This window comes from Sciurus carolinensis, chromosome 2, assembly GCF_902686445.1.
Source record: "Sciurus carolinensis chromosome 2, mSciCar1.2, whole genome shotgun sequence".
Classification (NCBI taxonomy): domain Eukaryota; kingdom Metazoa; phylum Chordata; class Mammalia; order Rodentia; family Sciuridae; genus Sciurus; species Sciurus carolinensis.
Genome location: NC_062214.1, coordinates 138730172 through 138744666, shown reverse-complemented (window position 1 = coordinate 138744666; position 14495 = coordinate 138730172). Strand labels below are relative to the sequence as shown.

The 14495-nt window shown below is 32.1% G+C and overlaps 1 protein-coding gene across 1 annotated transcript in view; it reads right to left on the bottom strand.

Annotated features, from left to right (window-relative positions):
* Mipol1 (mirror-image polydactyly 1) overlaps positions 1–14495 on the bottom strand; it is a 328121-nt gene that overhangs the window by 194272 nt on the left and 119354 nt on the right. Inside the window, 2 exon segments of the mRNA XM_047538984.1 lie at positions 4786–4956; positions 5216–5249. Coding sequence (XP_047394940.1) covers positions 4786–4956; positions 5216–5249 — 205 coding nt within the window.

Genomic DNA, 14495 nt, shown 5'->3' with positions numbered 1-14495 from the left:
AAAATTATAAGACTGGAAAATTATAAAATGCAAGTGAAAAATCAAGTGCATTTCCTATAATAATCACAGAAAAAGACAACCTGTACATGATGATTTCTAGGTATTGAGTTTATAAGGACACTTTTTTTCATTACTTTTGCTTATATGCATACTTTCTAAAATTGACAATACCTTCAAAATGTTGTAAAATTTTATAAGAAAAAAGAAGAGTAATTACAATTGGTGGAATGTTAATAATACATTTTAGCAAGAGGGCCTGGAAAAAAACACACATAAGCAAATAATCATATGACAGGAAGGTAAATTAACAAATTAATGGGAAAAATCAATAAAAAATTTAGAAGCACCATACTGAAGGATATTAAACATGCTTTCTAAAAATGAAACCCAATGTTTTTATTTATTTTTAAGTATGACGTTTTGTCAAACTTCTAATAACTTAATAATTCATCATTCTGCCTCTATTATATGCTATTCATTATGCTAATTGTAAGAATTAAAAAGTGAAGGAACCTAGAAAAAAGAGAGCTTAAGACATTAGGTCATCTGATTATTTCCCCTGCTAAAGTGGAATGTTAACTTTTTATTAGTTTATGCATACTCCTAGATCTCAATCTACTTCTTCATAGTGACTTTTGGTTGTATACAATATCAAGTGAGAAATTCATAACCAGGCCAGGAATGTTCTAGCATGGACTTCAGAATCTTTAAATATGTCATTACATTAACTTCTGAGATTTTAATTTATGAACTTGTTATATTAATAAGAAATTCTTTACAATTTTAAAGTTATTCATAACTTTTCCTCAGGCTCTCTTACCTTTACCACTTCTCGGTCTGGCTTGTTGACTGTGTGGGAGTAATACCCAACACTTAGGTTTCTTTCTATAGATCCATATGAAAGTTATGCAGAATGACCCTAATTATTACGATAACTTCAAAGTCTTTATTTTAAATGTTTTTTTCTCTTGATTATAAATCATTTCAGCACTCTTGAGACAAACAATTACTTGATAAACCAAGAACTCCAATACATGGACTTAACACTGCTTTTACTGTCCAGGATTTTTTCTTTTGTGACACCTTACTCACCTTGGTTCCTTTTGTATCACTCATCGCTCCTCTTCTATCACACAAGGGAAAGTCCTTGGTACATAGCTGAGATGACTCCCTGGTCCCTTCACCCATTAAAACTGCAACCTCAATTAAATTGAGTATCTACAATGCAACACTACACTCAAGATCTGAATGTTTCTAGAAGCAATCATGCAAATTCCTCATGGGTTTTCCTAACTCATTACACCAACTCTCAAATGTCATTCAGTTCTACCTAGTGATCCTACTTTTCTTTAGTTATATCATTTTCATATAAACCAAGACAACAATTTCAAATTGTCTCTACTTTATAAATTTTTAGCACCAGACACTAAACACATCACACTGAAAATCTAAACATTTTCATTTGAGAAAGGATGGACACACCAACCTCATTTTTCTACCACTAAATTTATCAACTTACTAGCATCCATGTCCATCCATGTTCTTCATATACCTCTATTATAATGAAAGTAATTTCCCTCTTCTTAACAAAAGGCAATTCTTTATGTTTGGCTATGTTCTAGAACCTACTTATCTACCTTCAATCTAATTATCTACTCCAGGACTCACTACTGCAATTACCTTTTCTTTCCTGAAAACATCACCTTTCCTTCCTCCTTTGTTTATCAATACAACTACATGCTCTAGAATCTCACAATAGAAAAAAGAAAAAAGAAATCCTAAGATACCATGAGCCTCCTTTCCATCTAATACCACTTTTTCTACCTCTGTGACAGGAAGGAAAAAGGTTCTATATGTTCACTCTTTCTACTGGTCACTCTAATCTTACTTTCATTTGGAAATGCTATATGCTGCTTTCTCTGACACTCTTGTAAGTTGCCTTTTACCTCATTTGACATTCCTAACTTTCCTCCATCAGCTCCTCCTCCTTTTCCAACTACAAACATTGGCACTCCACAGAGCTTGGTCTTGGGCACTCTTTCTTCTCAATGACCTTTTTCTAGTTTATGTAGTACCACAGCTTTAATTAGCTATGTGCTGATGGGTCCAATAGTTAACTGTCTGCTCAGTGTTTCCATTTGAATTTTAAATAATCATTTCAACTATCCAAGAGAGAGTTTAATTCCCCTCCCCAAATCACAAAAGAGAATATATCTACATTGTTCAATCCCAAACACAGGAGTCAGCTACAACTCTTCCTGGCCCCTTCTGTCCAAATCAGTCTATTATCAAGCCATGTTCACTGCAAAATACTTCCCAAATGTGTCCACTTCTATAGATCTATATCTGTTCATCTAAGCAATTATTGGTCTTATTTTGTGCTTACACTATTTCATCAGGTTTTTTTTCAATATCTTCTACATTTTGATAAAATTTCTGCTCCTGGCCATGACCTACAATGCCACACAGAATTTTCTACTGCCTACGACCTTGGTCTAATCTCTTGACATTCTTCCTTGCTTAATGGAATTTAACTGGATATAAGTTTGATGCATTTGCATCACTGCCTTAAGTATGTGCCCATACTCAGAGCATTGTTGAGTTCTTCATTTCTGATGGAATATTCTTTCTACAGCTCTTTGCCGGGCTAGACCCTTCTCCTTTTTCAAGTCTTAGGTGAGCTATTCACCTTAACAGAAGCCTGTGTGATCATCCTAGCAGTCCTATCAACTGCAGTCATTTATTACCTTTTTATTTTCATCATACCACTACTGTAAAGTAATTTATTATTTATTGGTTTGCTATCTATATTTCTATATTACAATGTAAGTTTCACAAGAGTAGGAACCTTTTATATTTGTATCATTTTTGAGATCCCAGCACAAGGCTCGTATTAGGTACTTAACAAAATGTGGGTGCATGAGTATTCACTAACTTCTTTTAGTTTACCATATCTTAAAATAGATCTAAAATGATCTATTTGTTCATTAGTTTTACAAAGTTAAAGAAATGAAAGTTTTCAGCTCTGTTCTCTAATTTCAGGCATTTCTACAATTTTAGTATAATACACAAGCATAAATAAGCCCATTTTACAAGTTCTAGAATCTTTTACAAAATTCTAATTTAAAGACAAATGTCAGATTTCCACATCTAGATAGGACAGAATCATTTGTGACAGACCAACACTCTAGTCATGAACTAGAAAAGCCAGAATAAAGACAAAAGTCATCAGAGTAAAGGCACAAAGGGATGTGGTTGCAATAATAACTTGAATGGCTAAGATCCTGAAGGGGGGTTAACAAGAGAGAGATAATTTGAAGTCTGCACTCAATGTTTTTTCCCCAGAGTTTTGCACATTCTAGGTATGGCCAAGGAACTGAGAAATCAGACTGTCGAGGCAGAGAACTCCTTCTGTAGGGCAGAGAAACCATCCAAGCTTTTGTAGTTAGGTAGGACTAAAGTGACAAGATTAGAGCAACAGAAGATTTCTCCAGAGCATTACAATGCTGAGGAGACAATACTGACAGGATCTGGGGAGTAGGATCCTCATGAATACTAAGCTGTCAGTTTGGAAGGACTCATCTAAAGTACAAGGGTGAATCACAAGTAGACCAAGACTTACCAAAACTTCCACCCCAGTCTCCAAGGGAGATAATAAAGATTTTTGTACAGTGATAGAAATAAACTTATAGGAAACATTTTATCAAGTAGGAGAAAAAAGGAACAATTGGCTGTGATAGCCTTACTCATGTGGGAAAAGATGTGAATTAGAGCTGTGTGTGGTGGTACATGCCTGTAATACCAGCATCTCGGGAGGCTGAGTGAGGCAGGAGGATCACAAGTTAAAGGTCAACCTCAGCAACTTAACAAAGCTGGGGACATGCATGAACTCATTGTGGATGAGAGGTATCTTGAAGTCAGAGTTTTAGAAAAGTGAGCTAGAAAGATAGGTGGAGTTCGGAAAGCAGGATGCTTGGAACAGATGAGTAATGAACAAGAATAGGATATGACCACAGACTACATGGCAGAAGTGTATACTGGTGGAAGAAGAGAAATTCTAGGAAACGAGAGACTGGCACATTGCAAGGATCATCTATATAGATATTTAATTCACCAAGAATTATGAAAGGGGTAGGTTGAAGAGAAAAAGAAACAGATCTTAAATCTTCATGAAACAAGGGAAATGACAGAGGGATATGTACCTAACTGTGACAAGATTATATACTGGGCAGTGTTTTCTGACACATGAGTTTCAAAGCTGTAGTAGTTTAGGAAGGAAAAAGAAATAATGATCTAAAAATGCTATAAGGAATTAGCCTCCAGGGAGGAAAAGGTTTGAGTTAGAGCAGGAAGGCACAAGTTGTGCTCAGAAAAGAATATGCTAATAATTTGACCCATTTAACAATGTTTATTAAATGGTACCAAACTAGGCATTGGGAATAAAACAGTAATAAAGACAGTCCTCAAAAACTGCAACTTGAACAAGAAGTCTCATATAAAAGTGATTAGAGAATATAATTAAATTTTAATAACAAATTAACATGTTATAAACAAGTTTAATTTTACTAAAAAGATGATGCATTAAATTTTATAAAGAAATTAGGATGGATATTTTGAACAGTGGTAGAAGGAAATTATGTAAATATTTTAATATATCTAATCATGTGGTATTAACTTTAAAAACTAAAGTGAATTAAGAATATTTGGGCAAGAATCACCTTTTAATGTCTAGAAAAAGAGGGGAAAATGGTAAGCATATGCTTTTTCAGATACATGCAGAGTTACCTGAGACAAAGCAGCATCCCGTTCTTCTATGACTGCATTCATTTCTTCGGCAGTTATTCTCTTTTTACATTCCTTGGTCTTGTAGATTCTATCCACAATTATAGCTCCATTCTTCTGAATAGCTATCCCTGTGTCTGCATTGTTTATTCTGTTCAGTAATTCCTGTAATGTCTACCAACACCATTATATGTTAGTCAGACATGAAGTTTTAATATATTTTATTTAATATAGGGTTTTAATTAATAGGCACATGTGAATTGTAAATTGACTGAGTGAAGTTATTGAATTTTCATATTGCAGCAAAGATGTACATTATTAGTGTGTCAATTCTTCTTTTTCCCACATCTTAGTTCTTGAAACCCACTCAATTGAACTTAAGCCTCTAAGATATAAGACTGACATCAAGAAATCTCCTCAGAGAATGGCTTACCATGTCATTTTCTTCAGGGTTAATATTTTCTAGCCTAGAAAAAAGGGACACAGAAGCCTGATCAGTAGCATTTCCTTAGTGCAGCAAAATGAGTTCGCTTTTTAAATCTTTAGAACCTCAAGTAATTTCATTCGACTAGTCTTTAGAGTCAACCATGACACTGAACATATTAAAGTGCCACCTGCTCGACTCCATCTTTCAATAATGCTCTATATCTTCTGCACTGACTTCAGACTGTTAAGTTATTAATGTTTACTGCTATATATGACTACAAGGATCAATTGTTCATATGTGCTTAGATGAAGAAAGTTCCCCAGTGATAGAAGTACTCATTCTTATCATTATATTTATTCCTGGACTTCAATTCTTAACAGAAACTGTATTTCCTCTTTTGTGGATGCCATCACAAGTAAAACAAAGCAAGTATTTTATTTCAAAGTTTAACTATGTTCCCTCAAAAACAGTGACAAATAATTACACTAACTTTGACCTGAAAATCTCTTGCTGCTATCTATTTGTTATAACAAATTCACTATATAGACATGCTGACCAAAATTGGGCCACATTTTAAGAATGCTGTTTTCTCTTTTTTATACTATATAAGGAATCATTCAGTTTAAAGATAAAGAAAATAAATTGGTTCCCCTCATAAATACATTGTCTCAAAAGAGGCATGGTGTTTACAGAAATGCTTGTTAATGTTGATGAACTGAAGGAATGACTGAAAGGAAACAAGTTCTAAATGACACACATTAGAAAATTTCTAAAATATAATTTAGGTAACCAATAAATTGGGCAAATTAAAAGATAATCTGCAATGGGTAGTAGTGAAATGATAATAGATTCTAGAAACAATCTCAATTATTTAAAAATTATGATAAAAAGTTTAGATAATCAAGTTCCTGTTTTCTCAAGATATGCCCCCTTTCCAATTTCTGTATTCCTATGATTTAATATTTACTATACAGGATCCTGGGCACATGAATTTAGAATTCAGATATTAAATAATTACTATGACTGCACCTAAAAGTACATGCTATAATTTTTCACTGCTGGTAAATTAATTTGAACTGCTTTTGGTGAGTCTAGTGTGCTAAGTCTCACAGGCAGTGCATGAGTGAGCACAGTTAACCACCTAGCGTTTGGATCTCAATCAACAGTATACTAGGAAAAACTTAAATAAAAGCATTTGATAAATATGTCACAAAATTGTTGTGAACTCCACAACTGGATGAACTCACTGCACTCAGAGACAAGGCAGTGATTTTAAAACACAGCATCTTATGAGGAAAAAATATATAAACACATTAAAAAGCAACATATAAAAATCTCGCTCTACATACACAAATAGTATAACAGGAAGGCATCATAGTAATTTGAATTATATGTAACAGTGAATTTCAAACTACTGAAACCTGCTTGAATTCACATTTCCAGAAAAGCAAATACTCTTGTCTTTTATCTTTTTTCCCTCCAAAATAAATCAAGTTTTCAACAATGTTACTTAACAAAGCTTGTTCTATAAGAATCATGAAGATAAGCATTTTTTTTTATTATTCAACTGAAATAGCAGAAAAGTGTGATAATAAAATCCTTACATTTATTTGTGGTCACAGTATAAGTATGGAGTCTGTCAGTAGCATTTAACCATTAGGTGTTGGATGGCTAAATATGATTTTTAAGGAAGTCAAATGCCATGGGAAATATTCATCTTAATATTATACTTTTAAAAATGAAATCAGACTGAGACTTCATTATGGCAGTTTCCAAATAAAATCCAATTAAATGTTTAAAAATTTTATAAAAAATTACTTCTATTAAACTTGAAAATTTTAATGTGAACAGATACATGACAAACCTTGGAATGGTAGATTCCTAGGAACAGTAAAATTAGTAATGAAAGTAATAAATCTCCATTTTTAGTTTTAAAAAATTAAATAGATCCAGGAAGAAATGTAAATAGGTCACAAAATTTGTACATACCAAATAATCAGCACAATAAAAACTGTATGGAATTTCTACATAATACTTGTAAGTTGCCTTTAGACATTGTAATGTGAAGAAACATTAATGAGGGGCAGATGAAGAGTTCAAATGTTTTAAATTAACATCTCTCAACAGGAAAGACTAATGTTTTAATATTAGTATTTATTCTAATATTAAAATTATCTAATAATTTTCTAAAATTGAAATCAAATCCCAGGCATGTGAACTTGGCATTCAAACTTAAAATAATTTGTGTAATTTCCTCTGAAAGTACGTAAGATATAATGACTTGTCATTAGCTGATAAATGAATTGGAACTATTTTTGATAGAGTCTACAATGCTAGCTGACAGAGCATGAGTGAACAGTCAACCACTTAGCATTTGGATCTCTATCTCATTTTATTATTATTCTTTTTAATTGATATAAGTATACTGATAAATGGTCATCAAGAGAAAATAAAACTTTAACAAAAAATTTAAAGGATAATTGATTTGAAAATTTGCATTGACACATGTAACTCTAAATACAAACTTGATCTAGAAAAGGAAAAGCTGATACTTATAATTTATAAGTATAGCTAATACTTATATTTTATTCATATTTTATAAATCTCAAGGAGTATCTATCATAGATATTGAAAATTGATTACATCATAATTTAATCTATTAGATCACACAGAGCAGAGATCAGTGAACATTCCATAAAGGGCCAAATAATAACATAGGTTTTGTCTATGTTTACTGTCATTGCTACTAAACTGTCTCTGTAGTGTAAAACCATCTATAAACATATATGTAAACGGGTGTGGTTGGGTTTTAATAAAACTTTATTTACAAAATAGGAGGTGGGCTGCATTTGCATCATAGGTTCTTACTTTGCCCATCCTTGATAGATTACTGTAAAAGAAGACCAGATCTTTGATGTTGGTACAGTAAGTGCTAATTCAGTATATTGTATATTGGCATAATTTTTTGAGCTCATTCATTCAACATCTAGTTAAAGATTAAGAATTAACAAAATTTAATTTTCAGAAAATTAAATACAGGCCTACAATAACTATATCACTTACTACATCACTTAATAAAACACAACTTTAGATAACCTACCTTTTTAAAAAAGAGAAAATTTGGAACAGCTATATATGGCCTTTAATTTTCTACAAAAGATAACTCTGGGGGTACTATGTTTTACTGGCAGCATGTACAGCATACAACAATTTATTGGTTTAGTAAAGAATTAAAATTAATAGATGGTGTTATATAAGATATAGCTGACCAACTACAAATTATAACTCATTAATATGAGATTACAATTAGATGAAATACTCTCAACCTTTTGTAAACTCTAAATTATGCCTACTACAGTTTAACTTGGCAGTCATGATAATTAGTAAGAATTTTGCTGAAGTAAATGTACATGGGCTCAAGTTTCAATTGATTTCCTATATCATGCAAATTCTAATTGACAACCTTGCACTCTAAATGAAACCATCCATGAAATGTCACATTTCTTGATTTATTCCTAAATCAGTCAATATCACCTTCTTCCTTTCTAAAGCCACATTCACTGTTTTCAATGTGCAAAGCATAATATTGACCTCAAATGATAAAGAACTAGTGATCAGCTAACCAGAAATTTTGACTTGTTTGCTTTTATTCTCATTTTTACTGTGTCACATCTGATATGTTTAAAAAAATTAACAATAACAAAGAGACTAAAAAACGATATCATCTCAAAAGTTTTGAGTTTACCTATGAAAACATGTAAAGTATTTAAACATAAATTATTTTAACTTGAATTCTTTTTCTTTTTCCCTACTTGGGAAGAGAAGAAAAACATTGATAATTCAAGAGGTAAGGGAAAGCAGAAAGGTGTCAGAATAAGACTAGGCTGACACTACAACAGAGAGATAAAAGAAAGTCATAAGTGGCAAGGAGATACGAGAAAAAAGAAGGAACTTAAAGATTATAGGAAGCAGGATACGGGGAATTAAAAAAGAAAACCAGTACTTTATATAATTTCATCCTATATTCAATGCCTCCAAATATGTCTCATAGTTAAGCAATAAATTCATAGTTATGAATTTGTTCTATATTATTAAGGATTCAGTCTAAAATGTACTCTTGAAGGTTCAGAATCTATACATAGTTAAGGAGAAAGAAACCTCCACATTACCATCTGACACAAAGCTGACATTTTATTCTTTTCTGTTGTTTTTGCATGGTCTGTATAGCCTTCGCTGACACCCACCCACCTGCATCCCTAGACTATGATACAGTAGAAGTCCCTCTTATAAACTTTCTAGAAATGAATAATTCATTTTATCAGTTAGTACTGTTTTAAGTATTAGTATTAACTCTTTTGATGATAGCCCTAACTAAATTGGACCATAATGATGTGTCCCCAGCAACTAGCACTGTAGCTGACATAGTATATATTCTATAAATATTTATTAACTAGATTAATTAATATAAAGAAAAGTCTTGGGTTTGTTTTCCTTTTTCCCATTCCCATTCCTCCCTAACACTAATGCTACAAAGAGAAAAGGCTCTCCCTCAAGGAATGCTAATTTCAATATATAGTAATAAAAAGTATAGCAAATAAATGTACAAATTAAAATACATGAAATGGAAAGAAAAATGAGGAAAGCGCAGGTTCTATTTAAATACACTGGCTAAAGAGAATGAACAAAACTAAGAGATCAATTTAATAGGGATTCTGAGGAAGAGTTTTGGCTTGGATATGTAGGCAGATGGTTGTGTCACTGATCAGGATAGGGGATTAAGGAGAAGGATCAGGTTTTAAGAGTGAATTAATAAGTTTCATTTTGGATATGCTAAGTTTGAGTTTCCTGGATAAATCTGAGGTAGACAATACCAATAATGTGACTTGATTGACTTTGAGTCTTTGGCCAAGTAGCTCTAAGTTTTAATTTACAGAGCATGAATATCATCTACCTCAAAAGAGTTGTAATACTTTATGAAAAATGGATTTGTTATATTTGGGGAGTAAATCTGATTTTTTAAAAAGCAAAAAAAAGTCTATTCAGAAACAAACTTCATAAACAAAATGGGTGATCAATCTAAAAATCTATAGACATAGCTATATTATAACAATACTATTTAGCAGTTGATAAATTGAACATAACAGCACTTTTCTAAAAAAGAGATCTAAATTTTAATTGTTTTTACTGAAACATAATATTTGTACATATTTATGGATGGAGTACAGTATGATAATTTTATACATGTATATAAAGGTAATTATCAAAGTGGAGCAATATTCCTCTAATGTCAATAATTTCCATGTGCTTTAGATTTCAACAGGTACACTTCTGAAAAAAATTCTATAAATTATTCACTTTGAAGGTATGTGTAAAAACATTTGATTCCAGTCAGGATTTCTGCGATTATAAATAAACCAATTCTATATATATGGAAAAGCAAAGGTACTAGAGTAGCCTAAAGAATTCTGTAATAAAAGACAAAATTCAAGGACTAACATCTGATTCCTAAATCTAATATAAGATTCCATAATCAAGAATACATAATATTGACAAAGGGATAGACATAGACATAAATCAAGGGAACTAAATATTCAAGTTCACAAAATAACTCCAAAATGGCCAATTTAGAAATCTAATAGAAAAATGATAGCCTTTTCAAAAAATGGTAGTGGAATAAATGAATGTCTATAAACAACAGGAAAAGTACAAAGGAACTCCACATGTCCTTTATACCATCCAAATGTATATCACACATTCCACAAAAATTAACCACAAATAAATCACTGCCCTACATGTAAAACACAAAAAACTTGTAGAAGCAACACAGGAGAAAATCAGTGTGACTTTCCATTTGGCAATGAGTTTTACAGGCAATATCAAAAGCACAAGCCATGAAAAAAAATAAAAATCGAATAATAAGAAAGGTCTTCTTAAAATTTAAAAGTTGTGTTTTGCCAAAACTACCGTACAGAGACTCAATAACTAAGTCATGGACTGAAAGAAAATATTTGCAAACCACGTATCTGTAAAAGGACTTATTATCCAAATATAAATAACTCTTTAAATATGAAAAGAATACAATTTAAAAATTGCAACCAAATATCTGAATAGACATGTAACCAAAGAACATATTTTAATTTGTCATCAGGGAAATACAAATTTAAATGCTGACATACCTGTACACACATATTAGACTCTAAGGCTAACATTTAAAACAGGAAACAAAACAAAATCAACAATTCCAAACTCTGGTATGGATGCAGGGCAACAGGAACTCTAATTCATTGCTGGTGGGAATGAAAAATGGTTCAGCTACTCTGCAAGGGGGTTTGACAGTTTCTTACAATTTTAATATAGATTTAAAATACAACCTTACAATTGTGCAACCAGGTTTACTCAAATGATTTAAAAATGTTATGTCCAGATAGAAACCTGTATGCAAATGTTTATAGCAAACTTTATTCAAAATCACCCAAACTGGAGGCAACCAAGATATTCTTTACATAGGTGAACAGATAAGCAAATTGTGATACATCTACACAATGGAATACTGTCAAACAACAACAACAACAAAAAGGATAACAGGCCAGTAGGGAGATTAGGGAGTCAGTGGTTCCCACGGGTTTGACTGAAGAAAGCTTTGGGGATATTTAAGTGGAAGAATTAATGTGCATCCATGACACCATGCTTTTATCAAAACTCATACAACTTTACAGCACAGAGGAAACATTAATAAATGCATATAAAAATAAATCAACAGGACAAAGGATCCTAACACAGCATGCAGACTATCATAAAAGAGTCTAAGTACATTACAAAAATATGGCATAAACTTACTGAAAGAGGTGGGGATTGAGGAACAAACTGACCTAAGTAAGTCTATAAACTATAAGACTAAAGAAACTGCAAGTAATACACTCTCACTGGTAAAACTGTTTTTCATGGAGATAGGGTTTTATGATCTAGAAAGAGGCATAATGGATATTTGGAGTTGAATAAATAAATTGGATGCTATTTGGTGGGAGCCACATTTCTCACTGTTGAGAGAGAAATTATAGATGAGCAAGAGAAGAGGGCTAGAATGAACTATGTCATACTGGATTAGAATTAAGGACACATCAGTATGAATTTATATTTATATAGACAGGCACACAAAAAATAGAGATATATTATGTATAAAGCAGCATATACAGATACATTTCCTACTTTGATGAAAGGAACAGAAAGTAGTCATACTTCAACAAGTATGGACATACACTGGCATCTAGATCTTGGTTTCTAATAACATTTTCCAATAAACAGAACTAGAGCTACGTGGAGCAATGGCTGATTCTATACGTTCCTAAAGAAGATGACCCTTGAATATCTTATAAATGTTAGAAAGTAATGAATCAGACATTATTATCCTATGTGCATATATGATTACAAGACCTATGTAACTCTATATTATGTACAACCAGAAGAATGAGAAGTGACACTCCATTTAAGTATGATGTGTCAAAATGTATTCTACTATGATGTATAAACTAATTAGAACAAATTTAAAATTTTTTAAAAATTAAAAAAAAGAAAGTGTCCAAAATGAAAAGGATGGGGACATATGAATGGGATATAGGAGCTAACCTGAAGAGCTTCCAATGGTCAAATATGGAATAATCCAAATAAGAAAATCAATAATGTGGTATTAGATTATAATCTAAAATATTAAATGACTATCCATGAGTCCATACTGAGTGAATAAATGAGTGAATAAATAAATAAAGAGACAAATCTCCTTTACTGAAGAATTATAAATAATTTATGTAGATAGTATCTCTTATAGGAAGTTATGCTAATCAGCTTTCGATTACTAAAACAAATAGTTGAGATAATCAACTTATAAAGAGAATGGGCTTATTTTAGCAGTAGGAATTTTGGAGGTATAAATCCATGATCAGTTAGCCCCATTTCTTTGGCCTTATGGTGAGAAAGCATATCTTAGAGGAAGTGTGGTGTGGAGAAAAGCTGTTCACCTCATGACAGGAAACAACTGAGAGAAAGAGGAAGGGGCCATTGTCCCACTATCCCCTCTTCAAGGGCACACCCCTCAAAGACATGAAGAACTTTTACTAGGCTTCACTTATTGGAGGTTCTAATATTTCCCAATAGTGTCAATATGTACAACAGTCATTAAAATATGAGTTTTGGGGGCACAGTACAGATCCAAACTATGGCAGAGGTAAAACCCAAATATCTCTTGTCCTCATTCTTGAGTATGGGCTATATTAAGCATTATGCTTCCAAAAAGTAGATTATGAAAAAGGGACAGGAAGTAACTTTACAGTGAAGAAATCTGGCACATCCTGCCTTGGGTCAGATGGTCAAGGTTTACATTACTGGTAGTAAGTCCTGTTGATAGACTCTAACCTTGAAATGATAAAATAAGAATAGCATTCACTTCTGTGATCTTTATCCTCAAAACGTATAACCTCAGTTTAACCATAAGAAAAAGTATAGAAAAGATCAAATTGAGAGACATGTTGAAAAATACTTGACTAGCAATCCCCCAAACTATCAAGACCATCAAAAAAAGAAGAAAATGTGAGAAAATGTCATACACCAGGGCAGGCTAAGGAAGTATAACAACTAAATGTAATAAAAACATAAACATAAAATAAATCACAAAATGACTTTAGGGTAAAATTGGTAAAATCTGAAGAAAGCACGGAGTTTAGTTAATGATTGTATAATAATGTTGAATTCTATCCTGTGACAAACATATTATAGTAATGTAAGATATGTACAACAGGGAAACTAGATGAGGTTTATATCTGGCAACTTTTCTGAAAATCAAAATGATTCTAAAATCAAAAGTTTATTAAAACATTGGAGATACATGTGAAGATGGCATATGGAATTCTGAACACATACAACCACAAGAACAGAAAATAAAAATGAATCAGACATCAAAGGAAATATGATATCAAGTAGTAATTTTTTTAAAGTTCGGAGGGAATAGAATGTGGACAAATGAAAATTTTGGCTAGGTTCACTGAATTTTACCTATGGCAATAAGTATTGGGAAAAGACAGCTCCTGAGAATTTTCAGTAATATTATTTTATAGCTTGGACATAATCTCAGAATGAGTTGAACAGACAGTCCAGAAAAAAGGAAAATAAATCCTTCCCAAGTAGATGCCTGTATTAATGAAGAATCTGTATAGAGGAAGCTAATAGAATCAGAATTGGCCATTTTTTATTACAATGGTAAAATAAATAAAAGTCCAGAAGTAATCGAGAGATACAC